At 54.1% G+C, this 26,289-nt stretch overlaps 8 protein-coding genes across 8 annotated transcripts; 3 read left to right on the top strand and 5 right to left on the bottom strand.

Annotated features, from left to right (window-relative positions):
* Nucleotides 1–371: 371 nt before the first annotated feature.
* On the bottom strand, nucleotides 372–1,262 carry PG998_007881 (uncharacterized protein; the record flags this gene model as incomplete). The annotated part of the gene is made up of 1 exon (XM_066874697.1): nucleotides 372–1,262. The coding sequence occupies one exon, from the start codon at nucleotides 1,260–1,262 to the stop codon at nucleotides 372–374; it is 891 nt and encodes a 296-aa protein (XP_066730642.1).
* A 4,234-nt stretch (nucleotides 1,263–5,496) lies between these two features.
* Nucleotides 5,497–8,142, bottom strand: PG998_007880 (uncharacterized protein; the record flags this gene model as incomplete). The annotated part of the gene is made up of 1 exon (XM_066874696.1): nucleotides 5,497–8,142. The coding sequence occupies one exon, from the start codon at nucleotides 8,140–8,142 to the stop codon at nucleotides 5,497–5,499; it is 2,646 nt and encodes an 881-aa protein (XP_066730641.1).
* A 1,115-nt stretch (nucleotides 8,143–9,257) lies between these two features.
* Nucleotides 9,258–10,766, top strand: PG998_007879 (uncharacterized protein; the record flags this gene model as incomplete). Its single annotated transcript, XM_066874695.1, has 1 exon — nucleotides 9,258–10,766. One exon carries the CDS (start codon nucleotides 9,258–9,260, stop codon nucleotides 10,764–10,766), a length of 1,509 nt encoding a protein of 502 aa, XP_066730640.1.
* Nucleotides 10,767–11,887: 1,121 nt separating this feature from the next.
* On the bottom strand, nucleotides 11,888–12,835 carry PG998_007878 (uncharacterized protein; the record flags this gene model as incomplete). Its single annotated transcript, XM_066874694.1, has 4 exons — nucleotides 11,888–11,904; nucleotides 11,958–12,372; nucleotides 12,426–12,513; nucleotides 12,576–12,835. 4 exons carry the CDS (start codon nucleotides 12,833–12,835, stop codon nucleotides 11,888–11,890), a joined length of 780 nt encoding a protein of 259 aa, XP_066730639.1.
* Nucleotides 12,836–14,503: 1,668 nt separating this feature from the next.
* Nucleotides 14,504–14,986, top strand: PG998_007877 (uncharacterized protein; the record flags this gene model as incomplete). Its single annotated transcript, XM_066874693.1, has 1 exon — nucleotides 14,504–14,986. The coding sequence occupies one exon, from the start codon at nucleotides 14,504–14,506 to the stop codon at nucleotides 14,984–14,986; it is 483 nt and encodes a 160-aa protein (XP_066730638.1).
* A 2,898-nt stretch (nucleotides 14,987–17,884) lies between these two features.
* PG998_007876 (uncharacterized protein) lies at nucleotides 17,885–20,080 on the bottom strand (the record flags this gene model as incomplete). The annotated part of the gene is made up of 3 exons (XM_066874692.1): nucleotides 17,885–17,987; nucleotides 18,173–19,691; nucleotides 19,795–20,080. The coding sequence occupies 3 exons, from the start codon at nucleotides 20,078–20,080 to the stop codon at nucleotides 17,885–17,887; spliced, it is 1,908 nt and encodes a 635-aa protein (XP_066730637.1).
* Nucleotides 20,081–22,570: 2,490 nt separating this feature from the next.
* On the top strand, nucleotides 22,571–23,947 carry PG998_007875 (uncharacterized protein; the record flags this gene model as incomplete). Its single annotated transcript, XM_066874691.1, has 4 exons — nucleotides 22,571–22,756; nucleotides 22,818–22,892; nucleotides 22,973–23,545; nucleotides 23,621–23,947. 4 exons carry the CDS (start codon nucleotides 22,571–22,573, stop codon nucleotides 23,945–23,947), a joined length of 1,161 nt encoding a protein of 386 aa, XP_066730636.1.
* A 616-nt stretch (nucleotides 23,948–24,563) lies between these two features.
* Nucleotides 24,564–26,231, bottom strand: PG998_007874 (extracelular serine carboxypeptidase-like protein; the record flags this gene model as incomplete). Its single annotated transcript, XM_066874690.1, has 2 exons — nucleotides 24,564–25,939; nucleotides 26,009–26,231. The coding sequence occupies 2 exons, from the start codon at nucleotides 26,229–26,231 to the stop codon at nucleotides 24,564–24,566; spliced, it is 1,599 nt and encodes a 532-aa protein (XP_066730635.1).
* Nucleotides 26,232–26,289: the final 58 nt, after the last annotated feature.

Below are 26,289 nucleotides of genomic sequence, written 5' to 3'. Positions count from 1 at the left end.
GTTTATCTCAAATAGAGTGTTTGGTTGCGCGCAGTCATCTGTTACTTTGTTTTACTACCTTCCATGCCTATGCGTTTTCTTCTTTTCCAGTCATCCAAGAACTTATCTGTACCTTCAAATTTTAAATTACGTGGAGTAAGGATCTGCTACCACTCGTACGCACAAACACGCCGTGTTTCGATATGCCACCATGAGAAGCAAGACTGCCGGCCAAGGTGAGGCCATGAATGAGCCATTGTTGTCAACATGTTTAATATTTGTAAAGCATTGATACGACGTTCATCGAAATATATGTACAGTGTAGTCTATTCATCCTTTCTCTTGATGTTACGCCAGAAAGCTCAGGGGTCAAAGTTTACCAATGGCTCCATCTAGCCGTCATCGGCTTCCTCTACCGGCAGATCCTCTGCCGTCTTCTGATTGTGAATTTGACACCCGTTGCATTTACAATCATCCCCGCATCCGCATTGCGATTCGTCGCCGTGGCACGTAATCTGTATCCACACAAGATCGTTGTTACCTCCCTCCTCCGGTGTTGAAGCCTGACTGTTGGAGTCGCCGCTTGGCATCGCCGAGTTCATGCCCTCGCTGGGCTGTGGCATCCAATCCTGGTTTTGGGCCTGGGTTTGAAGCTGGTATGTTTCGTTGATATAATCACGGGTGCTAGAGTTGAATGGATGGGCACGACAGCCGAGGCATTGACACCCAGGACCACAAACGCACTCATAACCGAGTCCACCCTGCACGTTTGGCTCCTGAATATACCCCATTTGCCAATCTTGGTACCGAAGGGGTCTCTCATAGGTTCCATAAGGAGAGTGGTTGATGGTGCTTGGGTAAAGTTCCACATTCTGGAGTGATGTGGTCGGCGGCTGCGGCGTTGCCTGCATGCCAGCATTGGAAGAAGGGATCGGATCGTAACTATTTGACCCTATATCGCCTCCTACGGCTGATTTCGAGGCGCAACAGCTTCTTTGGGCGGTTGGAGGATTGGTTTCGAGTGATGAAGATTCAGATCCAGTTTTGATGCCCGAGCTGAAAGCGACACTGGATGCATCAGAGCTGTAGCCAGTGGTCCCCTCCAGTGTTCCGGGGCCGTGATCTGTCACGAGACCGCTATGCATCATTGGCATAGGAGGGTGTACCATCATGTTGCCGTTATGAGGTGGAGGTGGGATTGTCGGTATAGGATAAGAGAAACCGGGCGGATACACCTGTTCCATCATCTGAGGCCCAGCCGTATGAAGTGGTTCGTAGTTCATCGGACCATGTTCGGCTGGCGCATGATCGTTTGAGAAGCCATTGCCCATGAAATTGTAGCTGCCGGGGTCCATCTGCCCGATTCGTTCGATCGCAGTAGTGTAAGACTGTTTGCGCGAAGATGGTCTCCCACTCGGCTTGTTTACTCGGAACGAATCTCTTGTGGGCGAAAGGATCCCAGCCGACTGCTCTGTCTTGACAGGCGTCGCTTCTCGATCAACGCATCCTCCGCAACGCGGCTTGTTCGGGAGGGTCGCAAGCACGGATGTCCCCCCAGAGCAGTTACATAATTGCCCCGTTTGGTGTCCTGAGCAATTACTCAATGGCCGCCCAGGCTTGCGGACCGCCACCAATATGCGTTCACCCCCGTGTGAACATTTAGTAGAACGGTGGCCCCGAATACACGGAACGCTAGAAACCAATGACAGGTCAGCCACAGAACGAACTATCTAGGCTACTGCCAAAAATATAGGGGGTTTCAAAACTGACCAAGCCATTTTTACCCCGTTTATCGTCGGCATGTTGACCAACTTTCCGTCGACGGACTGAATAGTATACGGATGTATGCAGGACCGGGAGGTTTCTCGCCGTACAGAGAGGAGCTGCGCGCCGTTCAATGAAGGCCCGCACAGCGTGTTGTAGTTGACGTTGGAATCGCCAACTGGAAACGCGTGACAGACCGCGTGTAGCGAGTGTAGAAGTAAGCGCGGTGTATGCCGGCTTTCAACGACACTTCCGAGTCAGACAATCTGCGTAGACCAGGATGTATCGAGTAAGAGGGGAATACCAGCTGCTTACATATGACAGCTTCCATGCACAAAGCCACTGCCGGCAACCAGTGGATCAGCGACGATGGCAACCTGCCAGATGGGGGTCGCTGGTTGGGTTTTTTTCAGATGAAGTTCTGCCCGCGGTCGGGTCGACTAGTTGTTGCGACAAGACAAGACGCTGCTGCTGGGTGTGTATGGCAACACTGGATGGTCTCAGAATATATGACAGGATGGGGCCGCCATAGGAAGGGAGTCTCGGGGATAAGTAACGAAAGAATATATTTCTGCATGCCGTTCTCGAGCGGCAGCCTTGGATATTAATACTGGCCCCGGGGCCGGTGGCTACGAGTGCACCGGCAAGGTCCAGCCAGTATGGTAGGGAAGGAAAAGCCTTGGCTTCTACCTCCCAAATGCTCCTGGGTGGTCGAGCAGGCAGTTTGAAGCATAAGGTTCCGCGATGCCGTGGGTTATGGGTTATGGCGCCGGGCGGGTGATTGACCTTTTGTTTTGACCTTTGGGCCTTCGCAAGTCCATCAAGTGTTGTTGAATTCGTTGTGTCAACGAGTAACAAGTGCGATAAAAGTACTCCGTACTTGCGGGAAGTAGCTACCTGCCCACTTTGTCACTTTGTCACTTTGTCACTTTGTCACTTTGTGCAGGACTCTCTCAGCTTATGTCTGGTTATGTACCTGTAGGCACGTGAAATAGGTTCCGTCAGTGGCTGGCCGCTTTAGCACGTGGGACTTGACTTGCCTCTTCAGCACACTTGGCTCTCTCGCTCTCCCCCCTCTCCATTATTGATTCAAAATTTGTCGAATTTTCTTAGTTGTCGGCTTGCGCACACGGCGTTGTCGTGCCTCAGCTCTGCGCGGTCTAGAGAGGGAGTGGCGAAGAGGTGAAGTCGATGGAAGTGTCCCAGCATGTCTGGTGTGTCTGGGGTGTCTTTGTGTCTGGTGCGAGGGAGTTGTTGGGTCCCTCTTGGACTTGAGAATGTGGATGGAATGCGAGCAAGTTTTGATTGGCTAGCACCGTGAAGGCTGCCAGGCCAGGCTTGCAGAAGGCAGGCTGCCCTCTCCAGCACCATCTCCAGCACCCTCTCCAGTACCCTCGCTACCCAGCAAGCGCTGAGAGGGCCGTGGGCAGTGGGCCGTGGGCCGTGGGCAGTGCGTGGGTACCCTGGATCTGGAGGGGCACCTAGCGTTTGGCCAGTCTCGCTACCAGTCTCGGTGTCAAGGTGTGCCCAAGCACCAAGGAAGTCTACGAAGTCTACAGTACTAGTAGTTGTTGGTTGTAGCAGTCGTAGTAGTCGTAGCAGTAGTCGCAGATGCAAACTCTCCGAACATGCGAGTGCCCGCCGTTTCCAGGCCTTGTTAGCCCGTAGCCCATCATGATTGGTCGGTCAAGCATTATAATACAATTCTATTGCATGAATTCATGGATTTTAGCGGGCAACCAATACCGGACAACCCCCAGCCTCTGCGCTGTTATTAAGAGGTATTCCGAATGTGATTTGGGATACATGTAAGTTGAAAGCATTTCATGGCCTCGTTAAGTAAACCGAGAATCAACAACCCGACGAGCCAGCAGACTGGTCTCTTATACAGTTCCAACGGAGCAACCGAGTTGGCCCAAACCAGCCAAATTGAGTAGGCATTCGCCGTATTCTACCCTGTTGCCCGTCGTCCGTTGATTGAAACGATGATCTACACAAGTTGAAACGAAAAAAAACCGCCGGGGCTTGGGATGACCGACCCAGCCGGGTGCTGGCAGTCGATATGGTAGCTGGCTGCTGGCACTAGCCTAGTCGTAGGGTACGGCTAGGCAAAGAAAAGAACATTTGATCAACTGATCGCAAGGCGGCAATTCCAGCTTTCACGAAACGGTTGGCACACTAAACCGAGTATAATCAGACGTCTGCTCGCTCGCTGCTTCAGTAGGAGGCTCTGAGTGGGATATAGTTGGTTCGATGCTGATCTCATGTTTTCTTTTTCCGCCAACCGGAGTTGCCCTCGACCTACATATGTACAGTAAGATACATATAATGGGCCCTGCAGATCTCTGCCCTCCAGCCCCAGAAAGGCCTGTTCCCTGTCCGGGTGGTCAATCTTGATCGGCCTTGGCACTGGCGCGGGACCTACACGACATCTAAGGTGCCGTGTTGGCCGTCCATGGTATGCATTCTATGGACTATCTGAGTGACGGCGCACAATCTCGAGAGCGCTGTCTGGTAGGCTAAACGCGGATGAGGCAGCGATGTGCAGGCCGACTAGATCTACGGAAGACACCGTCATCTGGTGCTTCGGAGTGAATAAATCGAAGGTGCCCACAAGGGTCCTTGCTGGAGCAACGCCTGTCAGAAGCAGAGGGGTAGCACGGCCAGGCTTGTTTTTTATGGCCAGACTCGACTTGTTTGTTGTCAATGCGTATTGACATGGCGATGCATTCGGCCACCAGGGCTACTCGGATGTCCTGATGTGGCTACGGAGGAGATACCTGGTCTAGAGCCATGATTCCCCGTGGGGTGGAGTCGGAGCCTACATTTCGACGAGCTGGATGGTCTCGTGGTCATTTTGGGCCCGATGAGCCTGGAACCCAAGGAATCTGTTGAGGGAATCCGAGGATGGCGCATACAGACAGGGCACATGGTAGACATCTTGGACGCCTGGTGGAGGCATGTGTTCGCCACTTGGCATAGGTACTACAGGAACTTACCATGGGTGCCTCAGGATGGGGGATATGCCCTTCGTTGCTGACGCAGGGTGGTGTCTCTCTGAGCGGGGGCATCGAGATGAGGCTTACAGGGGGCAGAGTGATGCGACCAGAATGCGACTGCCATTCGATGTGTTGGGGTGGCGGTTGGCGGTATAGTAAGGATTCTGGTTCGTCTGAACACCCCTCTGAGCGGGGAGGAAGCTGTGTGGTGAATTCCAGAATAGGATGCCTATTGCCATGGTCTATTGAAGGTTAGTACTGACTATCCTCATCATCCGTGGGGCCAAGGGGTTTAAGGCTGAAGTCACCTTACCCACGATCAAGCTTTTGTGTATTGCTTCGAGTCTCCCAAACTCTGTATGGCGGGGCCGTGAATGATATCTCTACATATGTGCAGTATGTAGGACAAGCCTGCCGGATAGCTTGTAGATTAGATGTAGCGCCGTGATATCGTTACTTAATAAAGAACCCCCATTATACATGGTGCTTCCGACCTGGGGGCACGCATATGCTTGCGATTTAGACTTCCACCAATATTGACTGAGGAGTGGGAAGGGGGCGAAAGCCCGGAGGCGTCTCTCTCGTGATGAACAGTAAGTTTGCCCTTGCCGTTTCCGAGAGCCAGTCTGCCAACTCACTCAATATTCGCGTTCTTGGTTACTAAGGCCCGACTATGCCTCCTCAATGATACGATCTTGCATCAATGGCTCCACCTCGAAACCATGTTGTAAAATATCGGGACCATCTATTCATTTCAACTATCAGATACATCCGAGTCTGCAAACATGTCCACTGCCCTTAGCCGCCTTCGGGGCTGCCGATCACCCGTGGTTGCAGCCCCAGCAAGGGGCCTTGACGACTCCGGCTTGGAGGGTATCTGGCTTTCATCAGTGACCATGGTAGAAACTGGGTGAGGTGCCTTTGACGGTATTGTCTCAGCATCCTCGACCATAGGTTCGCCGCCATCTTCACCTTCGTCGTCCGTCATCGGTACGCCATCAATGTCTGAATCCATAAGTGCCCCTTCCTCGTCATCCTCTCCCATGGCTTCGCCGTCCAGATCGTCGACTTGCATGCTTTCACCTGCTGGATCATACGTGCCCCTCTCTGTCTCCGCCGACACAGGCTTGAAGCCTTCTGTGCTGGAGACTCCAGCTTCCACAGGCTTCCACTTGCCTGCAGCCTTCTTGTCACCGACCCCTGCACGGGCCCCAGCCTCGGTAGCAGTAGCAGCAGCGTCACCCTTCTCATCTACCCCATCTTTCTTGCTCAGGCTTGGCGGATTCTCAAAACTCTTGGTGAACAGCTCTTGTGCCTCGGCAGGAAACACGCACCACCCCTCCCACAGGCTCAGAATCAGCCCCACGCTGCGCTTCCACTTGTCTGAGCGCAGTCTTCCCCACCCGAGTCGCTCCGCCATGAGACCCAGATGCACAAAGATGTGTCGCCCACGTAGTGCTGTCTCGAAGAGCTGACGGAACCGCCAGCTGTGGCGCACGCCACTCGTTGCTGACGACGAGAGAATATCGCTCACAACGTAGAGAGCCACCAGACTGGAACCACTGGAATCAACTTGCTCACTGTTTGTTGAGGCTTTATTATCTGCAGACTCATCAATTGCAGTAGCGCCGGCTGGGGTCGAAACTGTGCCTCCTTCCGTCTCAGGCTTGGCGTTCAGCTGCTGTTGCTTGAAATCGGGGTTCGCGGAGCTCAATGCTAAAGGTTTTTGCACATTAGATACAATTAAGTCCACGATCTCGTCCGCGCCACGGCTGGCATGTGTAATAGCGAAGGTCGTGATGCGGGCTATATCGCCCTTGCGGATTCGACTGAGCGTGGTGGGAAGCCTCGCCAATAGATGCACAAGCTTAGCCTTGTCAAAGGGATTCAGGTACGTGGTCCCTTCCTCACCTCCTGCACCAGCACCAGCACCAGCACCATAGTCGCCTATACGGTTATGGGCGCCTTCGTCTTCGTAGTCATCGTCCGAGGAATTGTATTCTGGATCTGATACAAACTCGACAATACTCGTCGTGTACTCGTAGGCCAACGGCTTATCAGGCGCTTTCCACGCATGACTATTTTCGAATAATGGCAGGTATTTCCCCGTCCGTTTCCCTCCATTTCGATTATGACTGTACGAATGCGAGCCCGTGATGACTTCCCACAGCCTCCAGCGGTACCAAACGCCGCCTACACTGCGTGCATCCCAGAGCCAGGCCCATTTCTCTTCGCGCTGGACATCAGGCCGCGACATGAGTAGAGCCTCGAATTCGGGGCCATGCTCAAGGACAGACTCTATAGTCTTGTGGATGAGCTGGAGTTGTTTGATGTCGTGTGGTGATTGCACGGGAACATGTAGCAAGCTCGACCGGTTCAACGCTCCCCCGCCAGGGCCGTAAGACGGAGGAGGCGCAAATCCTCGACTGTATTGGTGGGAGTGTGGTGGGTCGTTGGCGGGTTGGGGAGCGGGTTTCGCGCCGAAAGGCTGGGAAGACGTAGATGACGGCGCGCCGAGGAGGGCTGAGGATGGTGCGAGACTCGTGGTCGCTACGGCGGAGGAGAGATGGCGATGAAGAGATAGGTAGAAACCGTAGCCCAAGTAGCGATTCTGCAGAGAGGATACAGCGGAGTCTATGTCGGTAGCTGGTGTTTCCTGGGAGAGTATTACGATGGCGGCCATGGACTTCCGCTCGTTAGAGACAGGGGCAGCCTGCGGGAGTATTTTCACGTGTTCCACCGTGAGGTTTGATGGTATCAGGGCCTTGATGACGGCAGGAGATGTACCCGGAGGCAGATTGGCTAGGCGCAATGTCGGCTTTGCGATGGCGCGCTCCTCGGCCCTGTCGACGCCTCGCGCGTCTGCGTCGTCGTCGCTGCCCGTGTCGAAGGCCTTGGAGATGCCCTTCCCTGGCGCATCGAAGTTTCGGTCCTTGTCTCTCTCTCGTTCGTGCTCCTCGCCGTGGAAGCCCAACCTGCCACGGCCATCGTCACCGTGGCGCCCGAAGTCTCGCTGGAAACCGCCGTCGAATCCTCGTTTACGCCCGTAGCTTCCAGGCGGTGGCCCCAAACTGCCCGGTCCACTTTTGAGTGGTGTTCCGGCGTTGCCAGCCGCACCAAAATGTCGTCTGCCAATGGCAGCACCGCCTCCTCTAGCCAATCGTCCCGGACCGGCACCTCGAGCTAATGCACTGATTTCGTCATCGTCGTCGTCGTCGTCGTTGTCGTGATCGAAGCTCTTGACGAAGCTCTCGTAGACAGCGGCGGTCTCGGCGGCTTCGCGTTTTCGTTTCGCCTCTCGTTCGGCCTTTTCCTTTTCGAAGGCGGACTGCTTGTGTGCCTTTTGTAGCTTGGCTTCGACGTCGGGAAAGTCTTCGAGTTTCTTCGAAGAGGCCGACATGGCTGGGCGAAAGTGAGGGCGCGCGCACAGCGGCCGGGGTAGACCGGGGGTATTTAAGGACGTGGGAAGCGCGCACAAAAGTTTTTCAAGCGAAAGATTGCCGTTGAACTAATTCAATGCGCATATTCGCAGCAAACCAGCTTCCGGCCAGAGAGCCCAAAAGCGGCAGTAAAACGCGAACGGCCAGCGGTTTGAAGGGGAAGACGAAAACCCAATGGCGGTTGTTTGTTTGTCCAGGGTGCGCGACGACGTCAGCCTTGTCGGCTGAGGCTATGGATGGAGGCGTAGGTATCAATGCACAAATCAGCCAACCAATCACCTCAGGCCAAGCCCTTGATGCAGATATGTACCCACATCCGAAAGGCGTCAATGTCAATAATGCCAATGCCAATGCCAATGTCAACGGTTGTCAACAACGGATCGTCCCAAGACCAGACCAGCCACCGGCCACGTGATGGACGGGCAAACGTTTAGGTATGAATGGGTATGAACGGGGATGCAGAGCAACGCATCTGTATCCATAAATCCCTGGTTGCCTGACGTGGATTGCACCCGACAACCAACCTCTGGGAATCCCTATTGGTCGGCTTCTTCGAAAGGGTGCTTCCGATATCGACACCAGTAGATCCTCTATTGATCCCCACAACTGACTAGCCATAGTCAGGTTCCCATCCCACACATCCTCTTCCTCTCCCACTCTCTTCCACTTCTGCTTCTGCTTCCTTGCCGCTTTTGGTCTTTTTGCCGATGAAGGCCGACAGTCCGCCCCTCCAGATGGGTCTCAGCAAGAGGCCGATAACGTCCATTGCACCATTGGAGCTATTTGTTTAGGGTTCTCCTATCTAGTGACGGGTCTCTGACCGGGACCGGGCGGCTTCTATATAAATCTGTATTTGCCCAAGAATTCAAAGCTGGAACGTTACATAGTTAAGTTCGTATTGCACTAGGTAGTCATTGCCATCATCTTCTTAGATCATCACCACTGCTTCGGCCGATATTCCAACTGCTCTAGAAAGTACGCGTACCCACGAGACAGACCGCAAGTGAGACTCGGCATACAGGTATTCCTCCCCTCCATCAGGACCTCGGTTCTTGACAAGGCAAAACGAACGGCCATGTCCGACTCTGCACCCTCCTTCAAGCCCCCGTCCACCCTCCTGATAGTAGGAAGCGGCGTCTTCGGCCTGTCGACGGCTTATGCCCTCACCAAACGTCCCGAATGGGCGTCCACCCAGATAACCGTCCTGGACCGTGCGGGCGGGTCTGCCTCGATCCCGCAGAGGCCAGTCTTTCCCTCCCGGGACGCCTCTAGCATAGACTCGTCGCGCATCATACGCGCCGACTACGCAGACCCGGCCTACGCCGCGTTGGCCTCGGCTGCTCAGGCCGAGTGGCGCAAGCCGGGCCCCGACAGCATCGGCGGCGACGGGCGCTACACCGAGACCGGGTTCTTGTTGGTGGCCGACAACGAACCCCCGCTGGTCCGCAACGCGCGGGGGCTCGAGGTTAAGTCGGGTATGGGCTTCGCGCGCGAGGCCTACGCCAACGCGGCCGCCCACGCGCGGCACTCGGGACGGGAAGGGGACGGAAATGGCGATTGGGTCCAGCCGCTGGACGGGCGCGAAGCGATCAGGAACGCCACCACGACGGGGGCCGAGCTGGGAGACTGGGGCTACCTGAACCGCGGGTCGGGCTGGGCCAACGCCGAGCGGGCCATGGCGTGGTTCTACGAGAAGGTGCGACGGACGGGGCGCGTCAAGTTCGCGAGTGGCACCGTCATGCGGCTCGAGGTCGACGCCGACCAGCGGCGGGTCGTGGGTGCAAAGCTGGCGGACGGGCGGTCCCTGCGGGCCGAACTGGTAGTCGTGGCTGCCGGCGCCTGGACGCCGAGCCTGGTGGATCTGCGCGGGCAGGCCGTGGCGACGGGCCAGGTCTTAGGCTACATGGACATCACGCCCGAGGAGCAGGCGCGGCTCGGAAAGGCTCCCGTGCTGATGAACATGACGCACGGCACCTTCCTCATCCCGCCCTCGAACCGCGTCCTCAAGATCGGCCTGCACGGATACGGCTATCAAAACCCAACCAAGGTGACATCATGCCTCACCGTGCCCAAACAGCACAAGTCCAGTTCCGACTTCACTTCTTCGGGCGCACGCAAGAAGGCCGGCGAAGAGCACTTCCCCGAAATCGCCGTCTCCCAGCCCCTGACACATCTCGACGACCCAACTCTCTGGATGCCCGCCAGCGGCGAGCGCGCACTCAGGAAAGGGCTTCGGGCCATGGTTCCCTGGCCGTCAGTGGCCGATCGGCCGTTCAACGCGAATCGGGTATGCTGGTACACCGACACGCCTACTGGCGATTTTCTGGTCACTTACCATCCGTACTGGAACGGCCTGTTTGTGGCGACGGGTGGCAGCGGCCATGGTTTCAAATTTCTCCCGGTGCTGGGGGAGCATATTGCAGACAATATCATGGGGCGATGTACTCCCATCCTCAAGGACAAATGGGCCTGGAAAGAGGTCGCCGATGTCGAGCAAGCCATCGTGACTGAAGATGGCAGCCGTGGCGGACAGGCCGGGCTTATATTGCGCACAGAGCTTAGAAAGAATGGTCCGAGGATATGAAGAATTCCTCGCAAGGCTTTGGCTACCCATAATGCAAATAGTCATCTTTTGCTTTACTGAGTATATTGTGTTGGTGATGCAAAGCTACCTTAGCGGAATTACCTTGGATATATTGAATAATAACCATTAGTGTTACAGTAGCCATGAAATTGGGTCTCATTATACTTCAAGTTACTGGTGCCTGACAGCTGGGGAAAATACCCTTGGTCATATTATGCCGCAATGCTCAGCATGGAAGCAGCAACGGGAAGAAAGCTTGAGACTCCAAAGAATCCGAACAAAATTTGGGAAAACTACGTTACCTCCAGAGATTTGGGCAAGTGATTATTATGTATGTTGTAAACCGCTTGGCCAACCGTACTACGGCACTACTTGCGTGGGGAAGCAAATGCCATGGGCAACACAGCAAAGATTCACTTGTTCAAAATAATGGAGGAATATGGCTCAGATGTGATGTATTGACTACTAGAGTAGGCAGTCACACACGGCTATTGTCTTTTGCTGGGCCTCCAAGCATGAATAGCTCCACGTGCCACGAGTGCAAGAGAAAGCATAATCCAGTTGCTGGAAAACAGGCTATGATGTATGTGAACGTGGCATTCCAGCCTGCTCACCATATGAGCAAATGTCCATGGCCTGCCTGCCTGCCTCTTGCTTTGCACTACTCCCCGATGGCAAGCATGTTCATCAGGGTCGTAATATCCCCTCCTCACCTCCTCGAGATTGAGCCTCCTTCCATTTATATGCTCGTTCTCACTCACTGTTGAATTAAGACGACACATCCTCGACCAGCGCACATGTCGTCGAGAATGCCATGTGCAATCTATGTGTATCCCTCTGACCAGGCCCCAGCCATCTCCTTTTGGTCCTAAATCAACCTGGTCCACGCCTATGCTGGCCCTTTCCTTGTGTCATAACGCCGGTGCAATGCAATTTGCAAAGAATATCAAATGGTACAATAACCTCATGCTGGGCCTCCGCGACGGCAAGCCGTCAGTCGTCAAGCACAGCTGAGTGGTGTGCAGAATGGAGAATCATGAAATCATAATGTATCGTACAACCAAGAACGAAGTGGTGGAGGGTGAAGGTTGGGGTGTTTGGGGTGGTGCCGTTTGGTTTCCTCAGACCTTGCGGAAATCTGTATAATGTTAGTACACATACGTGCACACAAACACTGGGGGCGCAACGAACCTTGAAGAACAGGGTAAATCATCTCGAAAGCCTGATAGATTTCCTCGCGAACTTTGGCACCAGTGAGAACAATCTTGCCGCTGACGAAGATCAACAACACAATCTTCGGCTTGATCATACGGTAGATAAGACCAGGGAACAACTCGGGCTCATAAGAACTGAAGTTGTGATGGCGAGAAGCAAGACCCTCCAGGCGGATAGGGAACTTGATATCGCAACTACCAACAATGTTCTGGATCTTGAAGTCGGTAAACTTCGCGTTGAAACCGAGCTTCTGGATAATGCGAGCATACTTGCGCGAGGCAAGCTTCGAGTCGTCCTCTGACTTGGCACCAGTGACCACCATCTTGCCTGATGCGAAGATCAAAGCAGTGGTTTTCGGTTCACGAATACGCATGATAACAGCGGCGAAACGCTTTGAAAAAGGTTAGCAACATTCATGAATGATCGTCATGGTGTGATGTTTACCTTAGGGTTGTACTCGGCGTTGCGGGCATGCAGAGCAATCGTCTTTAGGTCCAGGCGGCAATCGAGGTTGACCGTGGCGACGATGTTCCTTGATGATGCAGAGTGAGCACACAGTTCATTCAAGGACAAACCGTGTGAGGTAATACATACTGCAAAGTAGGAGTCAAACCGCTGCCACCTTGAGTGGTGGCAGCAGGTGTGGCAGCAGGCGTAGCGGGAGTCACCCCATTGCCAGCCGGCTGGCCATTGGCCATTCTCTTATCAACTTCGCCGGTGGGGGGAGTGAGCTCCTGGAGCACGCCCCCAGGCATGCTCAGCGAACCGGAGCTGGTGAAGGCCCGGGCCTGCGCCGCGGTGGAGGGGTGCGACCCGAGGGTGCTGAAATCTGGCTGTGGGGCAGCAGAGGCCATGATGACGGCGTTTTTTTCTTTGCGTGTGTTCCGAAGGAACAACAAAATCAGGCCTTGGAAGGAAAGACCTGAATGTAATGTTAGAAAGTGGTAATGCCAAATTGATGCAATTTCTTTTTGACAAGCAAAGAGCGACAAGCCACTGGGCGGATCAACACCACCAATGTGTTCTGTGACCTCTCTGATTGGGAATGAATAACAAAGAGAGAGAAAATCGAAAAAGTAAACAGGTGCGCAGTGATCAGTCAACGCCTCAAGAGAACGTGACAGCACTGAACAACAACCCAGTTTATCTACGATGGTGGGGGAGCAATGGTCACTAGCAACAGGTATCGAGAAAGACAGTGGAGGAAGAGCCTTACCAATTGGCGCAACGGAGATAAACAAGTAAATGTCTCCCCAAGCTTCTTTGGCCTAGATGGTCAAGGCTCGATTGTATCTGGTCGATGATGCTTGCGATCAAGGAACCAGAGATGGCACACACACACGATATGGATTTATGAATAGTCTGATCGATGACCGAGATTCGGATAGATGCGATCGTGGGACTTTACTTCTTGGGACAGATAGTAAAGCGCACAAGTTTGGATGCGAAAATAGCGGGCTGTCGATGTCGAGGATCGGTTTGATGCGATGCGACGCGACAATGACGGCAGGCAGCGTTTCGATCTTCCTTTGCGATGCGCTAGGTAAACGTGGGAATGAGGCGACGTTGGTGTGGTATACCACGTTGCGCTCAGGGTTTTCCTTTTCTCAATTCTGATCTCTACGCTCTCGTCTTCAGCGACGATTCTGTGACTACTTTGCACCGGGACTCTGCGCGGTAGTGGGAAGGGAGTGCTGGAAGAGAATGCGGTCGCGAAGTCCGAAGAGAGAAAGCTGAGACCTTTATGTCGACGGGTGGGGAACAATGACGGTTTCGGAGAAAGCGGTCCAAAGAAGGCTTTGTCGGTGGCCTGGTTGTTGCGCCGAAAGGGTTCGGTCCGGATGCAGGAAGGAAGCAAAAACCAATTAAGGAATGCGACAGCAGTGGGCTCGGGCCTGACGACGAGTAAGATATGGTGGGATTGGTTGTTGTTCTTAATGCCCGATTGACCCAGGTCTTTTTGCGCGTCCGAGATGATGGATCTCGGTGTCAAGACAAGGTGTGACGGCCAAAGGCTAAAAAGATCGAGAGATGATGAGGTAATGGGGAGAAAAGTGGATCGAGATGGGTTGATGAGGATGGAATGGATGGATGGGTGAAGTGGGTCGGCCAGACGTAATTGGCAGTCAGACAGCTGGCAAATACGTAAGGCTGGGGTCGGTCGGAGATTCCGCGCAAGACTTTCGAAACAGTCGAAATTGGGGGGATGGCTGGGCTTCTTATAATTTTTGCCAGGCCTGCCTTCCTCCTAGTGCCTCTAACCAAACGCACTGACTTTTAAGGCAGCGACACCCATGGACGCCCCCGTGTGGCGGGAGCCCACAATTCGCTTCTCCTTCCTGCCACCTTAGTGGACGCACTAGATGCGTCGCAGCCAATCATACCTTGCCATCCGCCCCTTATTTCATCTTTTTCTCCCCTGGATTTTGCACCTTCGTAGCTCCTGGTTCCTTCAAGTCTCTTTTTTTCGCCCTTCCCTTCCCTTGGATTCTTTCTCACACTCCATCCCAGCCGTCCATGCCATGCCACCCAGCCATCTCGCTCTCTCTGCTCTCGCCAAACACGACGAAAACACGACGTCCAACAACAGCAACAACAACAACAACATCCTCCTCATGCCTATCGACAAACCGGCAGAACCAACAATGCGATGCATCCGCTCTTTGTGGACGCCCATCAATAGCCCAGTCAGACCGCAAAAGTTTGCAGTCAAACTATTGACGCGACGACAGCTGTTCCGATCCAATTCATTTGCCAGGTCACATGCACCACCAAGAAACGACGGAGCAAGAATGGGTGGCAAGCGGAAACGGCCAGTTGCGGTCGAAGTGGACGGTCGGCCGCAGACAACACACGGTCCAAACACGATCTATCTCGCACTGGGGGCCAGGCTCGCCCGATCGCAAAGCGATTGCAGAGCCATGGGGGGCAGTGGCGCCAAGGGGGGCGCTGGGGGCCGCGACCTGGCGACCCCAACCACTACAAGTTACAACCTGGCACAATAGGCACCCACATCATCGCCTGCAATCTTTCGAAACAGCCTGACCCTGTCTCCTTTACTGCCGTTGATGCCTTCGTGCTTCGCACACATTTCATCCTGGCGGCTTGGTCTGCTGTTGAAGCCAATGCATGCATATATTTGTGATGGGATCCTCTTTCATCGTCGCCAGTGCGACGAAGGATTGGATTGATCCATTGTCGCCGCCTGTGAGTATTCTTCTCTCTCTTTCCCTCTCTCCTTTTTCTCTTTCGTCATCGCACTCTCTCGATCCTGCCTCGAGTTTTGTCGAGAGTTCAGAGTGCATGGTCCGCTGGGGGTCGGTCACATCTGTGGCTCAGTCAAACACGTAGGACGATCAGGTCTCATTATCGTTTGTTCTTTCCCTGGAAGTCTCATTTCGGCATCTCGGGGGTTACATGCTCACGGCTGCGCAGTCGCTGACTGCGTGCGATGGGAGAGAGTTGCTTCTGCGTGCGGACATCCCAAACACAAAGCAGAAGAACGCATGATTGCATTGTGACAAGGTCCGTCGGCCGGTCGATACAATACTTGCAAAAATGAAAAGGTGTCCTCTTCCACGTTTTGGTCTAGATGACGCGCGACTGGAGACGGCCGAGTCCACTTCCATCTGGTTTTCTTCGCTGCTTCAATCAAAACCGTGGAGCCAAGTCCAAGATGTCCAGTTGGCCAGTGCCACGGTGTGAGTACCAATGTGGAGAGGCTGTTTCAATGGAGAGTCAGAAAAGAAGCCATCGGCCTACGAGCTCTGCGATCGCCGACGCGACTCGCAGTGGAGACTGGAGACCTTTAAAAAAAAAGGCCAGTGTCTTTTTATGGTTTCATCATTTGCCGGTATGCGCAGTGTGTGAGAAGCGATGATCCCGACACACTCATTTCCTTGACCCCTGCGACAAATTCTTTTTCCCTTGCCGGTCCCCAGCCGCGCCCAGCCCTCTTTTCATCCCTCTTATCTAGCCATTCATCGTCGCGCTCCCTTATTATGACTCATACATACGCACACAACCGAGGAACTTCAACAGCAAGCAAACTGTATGTCGATTTCCATCCAGCTTATTTACGCATCTATGACTCGTCGTTTTACGATGACAGCGGCAGCATGAATGATGGTAAAACCTGTAAAAGTGCGCGACAAGCAGGAATGAAAAGGGGGGGGAGATAAAATGTCGTTGGGGAGGAAACACGCGTTGAAAGATGATCGTGATTTCTGGAAGGGGTGATTATGACGACGCGTGTCTGGCCTGCCTTGTGAGGGCTGAAGAAATTGGTGTTCTCGTGTTGGTCTGACAAAAAAGAATGCGTCGCGATAGGACTGGTGCTCTGACCCCCTAGCAAGCGCCCTTCTTTTCATATCAATGCAAGCAGGCTGACCATGCAAGTGCAAGTCGCAAATGCAAGGAAGCGGCACGAATATCGGAAGTACTCTGAAGTAGCCAGTACACCGCACTGTACGGCGATAAGGGTCTTCCAGCTAGGTGCTAGGCCTACTTCCAGCACGTGTATTCACTAGGTGCGCTGGCCTGGTAGGTTATTGATTACCGAAATAACCCAATGCGCCAGTGAATGAATTGCTTATGTACTGCTTGGAATCCGTTGATTGGCTGCCCCGTCTTCCTATCATCGCTGTCCGCGACAAGATATACCTGCACAGGCTGTAAATCGTTGTGGATGCGCGCAAAGCATTGGGAGATGATGGCTCAGTCAGCCATCCATCTTCCATGTCGACTATTTGGTTTATACTTCCAATAAGTCTTCCCTCTTTGATTGTCGATTCGTTGTTCTGCAAAAGTAGAGCTTGCCTTGAGCTTTTTGCTGAGAAGCCCCAGCAGCGGTGAAGTCGGCAATGCCGGCTTTTGTACGGAGTATAGAGAAATGCGGTTGCCGAATTTCGATTCGACTCTTGGCTCTTTTGACCGCTTCGGGGTGGGTTTTTGCCAGCAGAGGCATCCCCTCTCCGGCTCTGCTGTCCCGGACCGAACGAGGTTGCGGGCTGTGGACTGCGTTGCCATAGCCGACGGTTTCGTCGGCCATGCTCATCGGTTTTCTCCAACCTCCATTGGTGGCTGGCTACTCACTCCATCACTGGGATCTTCCCGGTGCAAACACCTCAAGTGACTGTCCAATATCATTGCATTGAAACCTCCAGCGCGACAACAACCTATCTCAACCATGATCAACAGAAGCTGCGACAAATTGTGCGTATCTGCAACAAAGCGTCCAAATTGCAAGCCTGCCTTTGAAACAGAACCAGCTGCCTACCTGCGCTTTTAGGTGCGGCCCAGATGCAGTGCGTACAGTACACAGAGAGACGGCCTGGTATTTCGCGACCATATCTCGGGCTACGAGTCACGCCACATGCCCTGGCTATTCCTAGACGAGAGCCATGATTCGTTCTACATGGCTGCCATGTCGAGCTTGTCCGTCCTGCGCAACATGTTTTGTGTCACCCATAGGACGACTACGCCAGTATTGATTCTGCGCTGGGCAAGCCACAGAGATTAAACTCCGCAAGCACTGTGAGTTCCCCTAAGGACCTGGATGACAAATCAGATACATGTATATGAGTATAGGCACGGTTCTGCTGCTTGCAGGATTCACATCGACGTGAGTGAGCATACCCAGGGCCAGCCGAGTCCGACATATGATAACTGCTTATCGATCAGCGAGCCCCCTAACACCGGGCTGGACCAAGCTGAAGCCCTGGAAAACACGTCTTAGGGGTAAGCCTGTGCGTCAAAAACATGCTATCTGTTTCTAGAAAACGTTATATACATGAATACAGCCATGGTTGCAGCCTATTGGGTTCGATCAATCCTTTGCTTGCCATCCATCGATGCTATTACTCCAACATTGAACCATTGTTTGATACTTGCACCGTCAGTAACTACTTCTCTGGGCCGTAGAAACCCCGGTCTTCAGATGTCGGGTCCCTTGACAGCAGAACACCCGAGCGGGCCTTGGAAGACGCCTTGCTACCAGCTGTTCTGCTACTCAAGTCATGTAGTACTTTGGCCCTTCGCCGCCCTGAGGCACTGCCCAGTTGATATCTTGATGAGGTGCCTTGATATCACAAGTCTTGCAGTGAATGCAGCTGTATCACTCGTCAGTTTGGGGTACTATCTAATGAAATGTTGTCTTCTGGCGATTCATGGTGGCGGGTTGGGTAACTTACTTCTGCGAGTTGATCTGGAACCTCACTCCGAGAGGTTTGGATTCATCCTCTACATATTCGTACACGCCGGCAGGGCAGAATCGGTTCTCGAGGCCCTTGTATCCCGGCCAAGTCTCCATAGTGTGAGCATCCCAATCCTTCACTTGGAGATGCACAGGCTGGTCCTCCTCGTGGTTCGTTCCGGTACGAGAGACACTGGTGAGGATATCAAATGTAATCTTGCCATCAGGCTTCTCATATTCGATCTTGGGGCATTCGTCTGCAGTCTTTGTGGCCCCGTGGTCGGTGGTTTTGTGCTTGAACGTCCAGGGCACGCGTCCTTTTAACACGAAGGCCTCCAGCCCAGAGTACACGAGACCGCCGTACATGCCGAGTGGGCCGTGGAACGAAGGCCTCATGTTGCGGACTTCCTTGAGCTCCTTCCAGATGCTTGACTTCCGTAACGAGTCCTCATAGTCATATAAGAACACCGACCCTGGGCTTTCATCCTTAAGGGCATTCCAGGCAGCCTCCGCTGCCAGAATGCCCGACTGCATAGCGTTGTGTGTGCCCTTCACTTTAGGCACGTTCACGAACCCGGCAGAGTCGCCTATCAACGCGCCACCAGGGAATGCAACCTTGGGGATGGATTGGAATCCACCTTCGATTAGAGCCCTGGCACCATACGATATGCATTTGCCACCTTCCAATGTGGTCCTATACAGTGGGTGCTTCTTCATCTTCTGGAACTCTCCATAAGGCGAAAGCCAGGGATTTGAGTAATCCAAGGCTACCACCAGCCCAACGCTCACCAGGTTGTCGCCGAAGTGGTACATCCAGCCTCCGCCATACGTATCCGAAGGTAGCGGATAACCCATAGAATGAATGACTTGGCCTTTTTGGAATTTATCAGGTTGTACCTCCCAGACCTCTTTAATACCAAGGCCGTAAGTTTGATGCTGGCTCTCACTCCTCAAGTCGAATTTCTTGATAACTTGTTTGGACAGGTTACCGTGGCATCCCTCGCCAAACATGGTGACCTTTGCGTGGAACTCCATGCCTCTTTCAAAGCTGTCCCTAGGCTTTCCGTCGCGACCGATGCCCAGGTCGTTGGTTGCCACACCTTGGACTGAACCGTCTGCTTTGTACAGCACCTCAGAGGCCGCAAAGCCGGGGTAGACCTCCACACCAACCTCTTCAGCCCGTTCACCCAGCCATTTGGTGAATTGGTTCAGGCTCACAATGTAGTTGCCATGGTTGTGCATCTGAGGCGGTATGGGCACGGGGAGAGCCATGCCTTTTGTCAAAAATCGCATCTTATCGCCGGTTGCCGGGGTGGCATGTTCGAAGCGGTTTTCGTTGGCTTCGTCAAGCCAGTCCGGAAACAAGGCCTCGACACCGCTTGGTTGAATCACGGCGCCCGAGAGAATATGGGCACCAATCTCGCCAGCCTTCTCCAGCAGCAGCACCCGAAAGTCCTCATTGCCGGCCTCGTTCGCTTGTTGCTTCAGTCGGATGGCAGCACTCAATCCGGCGGGACCTGGATCACGATCAGAGGTTGTCAGCATACGAACACAGGGGGAGAGAGACAGAGGGTATGCGAAATCGTAGGCAAGGGCCCAGCGGGGCTCGTTTCGGCCTACCTCCTCCTACGATACAGACATCGACTTCGTCACTTTCACGATCTACCGATTTCGGATCGAAGCTCTCGTCAGCAACATCTGCCAGGCGATTAATTCGTGTCGTCGTGAATGCACGGGTCTGTAGCAGATGACCGCGGGCTCGGGCGAATGCCGGCATGCTACGCTGATTCCATGGCCGTGTGACAGCCGACGCTCTCGAAGCTCTACATGTTTGCGCAGCCAGGCGTGATCTGGCGGGCAAGGCGCTACAACGGCCGAGGGTTCGGAGGTGGGCAGGCGCAGACATGGTGTGAGTAGACCACGGGCGCTGGGTTTCCTGGAGTCGCAGATTCGTCAAAATCTCATTGCCGTCTATCAGCGGACCTCGGATAGTGCAGGCGCCTGGGCCTGTCGTATGCTTGCGGGACGAACAGCAACCAGCGCCAGGTAAAGGTAGGAGGAGGAGGAGGAGGAGGAGGAGGATGGATCTGACTCGAGCTACTATCGTGAACGTTGCGCCATGGATAGTCAGAAAGCTGGCTAGCCAAATTCTAAAGGGGCGCTCTGCCAATTGCGCCGAGGGTCCAAGTGCAAGCACGCAGCGAATAACACATGAAAAAAGAGGATTGCTGGCCGCTCTCGGGAGCCTCTAAATGACATCAATTGGAGAATTCCACAGCCAAACCCACCAAGCCCGAGGTTCTCCCCGGCCGCAGATAGCCGGTAGGGCGCCAAGACAGATCAAGAGCCAATCAGGCGAGACGGATTAGCCAACGTCGCTGAAAGCATCTGATGATTCTTGCCCGATCAAGGACCTTGTGTTTGCCATAGTCGGTGCTTATAAAACCTGCAGTACGTAAGTGAATAAGTAATCATAATGTTCCGTTTTTCTCCATGGCAGATTCGAGCCAGGCATGTCCCTGTGCAGCGGCGCCGTTCTGTAACGTTGGGCTGGTGTGTGCATCATGCTGGCAGTAGGCCTAGCTGGCAGACCCTACGTGCCTACCACCTGCCACCTGCGTTTCTCGCAACCGCCGCCGAATCCAGATGGACGCCGCCTTGAGGCCAGCCCAGACGATCTGGACCCTTCCATCGCGGCTCTTCTTCCTGGCCCCTGGGTGCGTGTGGATGTACCCAGTAGCTTAATTATCAGATGCAGATGCAGGCAAACCTTTGGGCCGGCCGTCGGGGCCCGGCAAGTCTGGGAAAAGAAAGCTCCTTCTTGCGGGTCACGTCAGAGATGAAAACGACCGCTGCTCCAGCCGTTTGGTGTCGCATGGTTGGTTCGTCGTATGTAGATAAGGACTGGTAGGCTAGTAGGTGGTATTCATCCGTTGTACATACGTTGTTTATTCGATTGTCACTTCACTTGGCAGCTGAACAAACGGCGGCAACAGCTTCTCGAAGGATGCGACGACTTCGTTTCAGACTGCCAACAGGTTGCTGTGGCTTTCTGAAGAAAAGCAAACTGCAGGTCGGAGAAAGGAAGCTAGGGTAGGAAGATAGGCAGGCCTCAGACCGGACGCCACGGTGCCCGAGATTGCCTCCTCCAGTGACATCGATGGTGGACGTCCGGTTTGCAGCGCGCGCAGCCTCACAGTCCGTCACTGCGACGTTGACGTAGACACTCGAAATTGGTGGGAACCACGACGCCGTGCACTGGATTGAAGATTGTTACGTCGTTGCAGTTACATAGCTTCACGCGTCGTTGCACACAGACACCTACACGAGCTGTCGCCAGTCACGGAGTTCTGACAGAGTAACCTCAGTAACCCCGATTGGGGAATGTTTGACAATGGACACGCGGTGTTTGATCTACCGTTTGACTATCCTGGTCGGCCCAGGGGGCTGTCATGAGGGGCGCCCTTGGGCCGAGAGCCAGAAAGCCAGATCCCACCAAGTCGTCTAAATTAAACGTTTGCGGGAGCCGGGAGTCTTGGCATCTGAAACCTCAGTATACCGACCGGGGGTGCAGCCGGACAGGTGCAGTAGTCCAACGGCCCCTATCATTGAACGGTTTGGTGATCTCTCCGCCCCCGTTCGGCCAACGCTTGCCGTTCTGGGAAGATGCGAGCGAACTACCATTGTATGATCTCCTTCACAGCCATTCTTGTCGCTCATTCCCCATGCGTTTCAAGGCCACCTGGAAGACGCGCCTGGGCGCCCTGGGTTGACTCTGGGTTGACTCGTTTTGTCTTCGGTGGGGAAACACCCTCCTCGCCTACTGCCTTGCCTTGCAAGCTCCTACATACGGCTTTTCGGATCGTAGGATGCTCCTGGATGCCCTAGTGTTTTGTTTGGGCACCTGGGCCTCGTCATCTTCGCCAGCTTGGCGCATCTCCCAGCGCATCTGAGAATCGGGATGATCCAACCCAGGGCTTGGCACGGAATCTGTCTCTGGGGATGGGGCCGCTGCCCCTGTTCTCGATGCTACTCTGAGGTTATATCCCCATGGCCTTCTAGCACGTCTTCAACCTCGCCCACCTTCTATTTAAATCTCCCTGTCCCGTTCCCGTCGTACCCAGTCTTTCCCTTCTCATTCCATTCTCATCCATTCAAGCATAGATTTGCTTTCTGTTCTTAACCCCCATTTTATACTTTCTTTCTTCTTAGAGGTTAGTGTGACCCCCTTCTCTGTAGCTGGTTCTATACTCTGGCCGAGTGATGATATACTGACAAATCAATCCCTAGCTGTGCTCGTTTATCCACTTTCATTCACATACCGAGCCCTATTACATTCCTTCGGAATCGACTATTTCCTGTCTTTTTCTCTCCATACACCACATAAACCGTCAAGATGAAGAACTTTGGATCAGCTCTGTTGCTCCTGGCAGCCTCTGCCTCCATGGTCGCCTCGCTGCCTGCCATCGAGCGGCCAGGCGATGTCATGGTTGCCCGAGCTACCTATGAGCAGGCTATGCACGTGAGGTCGCCCGACCTGGTGAGCCGCAAGAAGGAGAAGGACGCTGCTGCGGGTGAAGGTGTAAGTGCACTTGCATCCATTCCACCCCCCAACCGATCAGTATGCTAACATTGTGTTCTAGGCCGCCGCCAACAACGGAACAGCCCCTGCTGCAGGCAAGGCTGAGGGCGAGAAGAAGAAGGGCAAGGCCGCTAAGGTAGGTGATACTGATCTCTAGATTTCTCCCCCGCAGGTACCCCTGCACGAGACGAGTGTTGCTGACAAGAGTTGAAACAGGCTGGCAAGGGTGCTGCTCTTGGTGAGGGTGCTGCTGCTGCCAACGGCACTGCCCCGGCCGCGGGTGAGGGCAAGGCCAAGAAGGGCAAGAAGGCCAAGGGCGCTGCTGCCGGAGGTGCCGCCGCCGGCAACGGAACTGCCAACGCCGGTAAGGGCAAGGGTGCTGGTGCCGGTGGTGCTCTGGGCGGCCTTCTCGGTGGTGGAGCCGGTGCTGGTGCTGGTGCGGGCGGTGCCGGTGGCCTCGAAGGCCTTCTCGGCGGTCTTCTCGGTGGTGGTGCCAAGCAGGGTGGCGCTGCCGGTGGTGCGGCAGGTGGTGCGGCAGGTGGTGCTGGTGGCCTCGAGTCTCTGCTCGGCGGTCTTCTCGGCGGCGGTGGTGCCAAGAAAGGTGGTGATGCTGCCGGCGGTGCTGCCGGTGGTGCTGCCGGTGGTGCTGGCGGACTTGCCAAGCTTATTGAGGGTCTGAACGGTGGTGCTGCCGGTGGTGCTGCCGGTGGTGCCGCAGGTGGTGCTGCTCGTGGCAACGGTACCGCCAACGCCGGCAAGGCTGGAGGTGCGAAGGACGCGGCAAAGGAGGTGAGTTTGATGATGGTTCTGATTGGACGCTATCGAAGTGCTTGACACATGCTAATCGAACGTTTGCTTTAATAGGCTGAGAAGGCGGCCAAGAAGGAGGCTGAGAAGGCTAAGAAGCAACAAGACCAAGCCGACAAGGATGCTAAGAAGCAAGCCGAGGCCGACAAGAAGCAAGCCGATGATGCTACTAAGAAGCAAGCCGATGCCGACAAGAAGGCTGCTGAGGATGCTGCCAAGAAGGATGCTAAGGATGCTGAGGCCGCCAAGAAGCAAACTGAGGATGCGGCGAAGAAGGAAGCCGACGCTGCGAAGAACGCCGACGCTGCGAAGAACGCCGACGCCGCGAAGAACGCCGACGCCGCTGCCGGCAAAGATTCTGCTGAGGAGGATGACGCAGAATAGATTAGTTCCTGTGGACTAATGATATTCACATCCAGTACTTAGAGATACAACTGTTTAATTCCATGGTAACGGCCGTCAAATCAGTGTTTTGCCTATTATGGCACTCTGGCAACAAGAACATGCAGGAAAGGGGAGGCGTGGTTTGGTCTTTCAACGGCCCACGAGTTCGGTAGCTTTAGACATGGCAGCCGAGGGCTTCTTATTTGAGCATGGGAAGCTCATGAATTGGATACATAAATATAAAATTAAAGGTATTGGGGGTTATAAGAGATAAAACCCTCATTTTGTTCACATTAAAGCCCTATGCATCACTCGAATGTATAATACATTTCGCGGTGACAGATGACCTGGCTTATCAGGTGAATTATCGTTTGCTTTAATCCCATACCTAGTCCCATGTACAATAAAAACGACGACCGTGTGCCCTGACTATTTCCCTTGCCTCATAGGGGGCGCTGTGAAGTTCTTCGTATCGTACTGACCAACTGGCTAGGTACGACGCGTTATCATCTTGTCACACAACGATTTCTTATGCTTATCGAGAATAGGATATGTATAATTAATAGGTTAGGCAAGTTAAAAGTTGGAAATTGGATTTTCAGAGCACATAATTGTTCTACTTAGAATTCCATTTCTTTAAAGCTTTCCACTGCTCGAACCCATCCAGCCATCTCTTCACCGTACGAATCTCCCATTTATGCGCCTCCCGAATGAACTGTGGCTCAGCTGCCACATCAAGAATGCCACTACTGTCCCAATGGTGTCCCGCCCCTGTGATAAGATACTGCGGGTGCAGGTCAGTTGACTCGGTGCGCCGCGGCGCGAGGCTGGAATGATAGCACAGGTCATTCCAGACGTCCTGGTCGCCGTCTATCAGGGCCAGGCGGTCCGCGCGGATATCGAACCCCCCGTAGCGTTCGTACATACTTAGATCAGGCTGCGTGGGGATTTTGTTGAACCTGCCGTCGGGAAATGCCCAGTGGCACCACTGCTGCTCATAGCTCGTATCGACGACGCGTGAGAGCAGCGAAGGGCCGTCTTTGGGTGCGTCGATGTATGCCCCTTGCTCTGTGCAGCTGGTGTACAAGTACGAGCGCGAGGCAGAGTTGCCGGTGTGCGCCCAGGCCGCCTCGTCCTGCGTCCCGAAGCAGGCGTTGCTGTTGTAATCGCCGCTGGGGCACAGCGGTAGCACTGCCTTCTTGATGTAATCGGTGTAGCCGCCGAGGCCGGTCCACGGCTCTCCGTCTGTATAGTTGGAGAACGCATAGTCCACCTGTGTGATGCCATCGGGTGCGTCGGCAGCCGTGACGCTGTCGCAGAACTTGAAGAAGTCGTTAGAACCGTAGCTTGCGTTCCAGTTGAGCTCCTGCCAGGTATTCGTCGGGTAGAAGCCCGGGTTACCGATGGGATACGCGATGGTGGTTGCGAAGTCGCGGTGGTCCGTTAGAGCCTCAAGGCCGAATATCGCCTTGAACTCCCGGATCGCCGCGGTGTTGCCGGCGGAGACCAGACTGTCGAAGTTGTCGACGATCCGGTTGATCCGAGTCACGCAATCCTGGGGCGCAAACTTTTGGATAGGCCTATACCAGGCCGGATAGCCAACCGAGGAAGTGACTGGAGCGCTCGAGGCTATGCCCCCGTACAGGACATCGCCGTGCTCTTTGATGGAGAAGGCGGTCTGGGCCCCTGCCAAACTTCCACCGTAAAGGATCCAGGGCGTCCCCGGAGCGGTCAGATCGCCATCGACACCCGGAAACACGGCGTGCTGGGCGAAGTGCGCGTTGTCTGCCAGCGTTTGAGGGGTCGTCAGGTATACCAAATCGTCCGTGGTTGAGCTATTGAAAGGATAGCTCTGGCCGTAGTATCGGTTCTCGAGGATGACACCAAGCCCATTGGTCGCTTCCATGAGGATCTGGATAATACCCGTCCGCAAGTTGGAGAAGCGACTTGGCCCGCTCGTCTCACCGCCGATGTAGAGGAAAACAGGCCCGCCTGTATTTGTAGGAATGATAAGCATCGGCCGAATTCAAAACCACGCTTCTTTCTTCTGGGAGCTCTCACCTGGCTTGTAGTACGAAGAATCTACATAGTAGCGCTGCTTGAAGGTGGCATTGGTGTGCTGAGGCGACTTGCAGTCCCCGGGATAATGATCGATGCGCTGCTCAAAGTAGTTCGGAGTGTATTGGAGCGAGGGACGACTCGGATCCCTGGACTCTAGCGGTATATAGACACTGATAGCTTGCCATGTTAAGGAAGCAATGCAGCAAGTCAGAGATAGCTTCATGACGGCTTATCGTCGCGAAGAACTAAGCGACTTGAGAGTACGATTGCTGTTTCTTTCA

The sequence above is a fragment of the Apiospora kogelbergensis genome (assembly GCF_038363985.1).
Source record: "Apiospora kogelbergensis strain CBS 113332 chromosome Unknown utg000005l_segment0_segment0, whole genome shotgun sequence".
Taxonomy (NCBI): Eukaryota; Fungi; Ascomycota; class Sordariomycetes; order Amphisphaeriales; family Apiosporaceae; genus Apiospora; species Apiospora kogelbergensis.
This window is presented reverse-complemented; position numbering and strand designations above follow the sequence as displayed.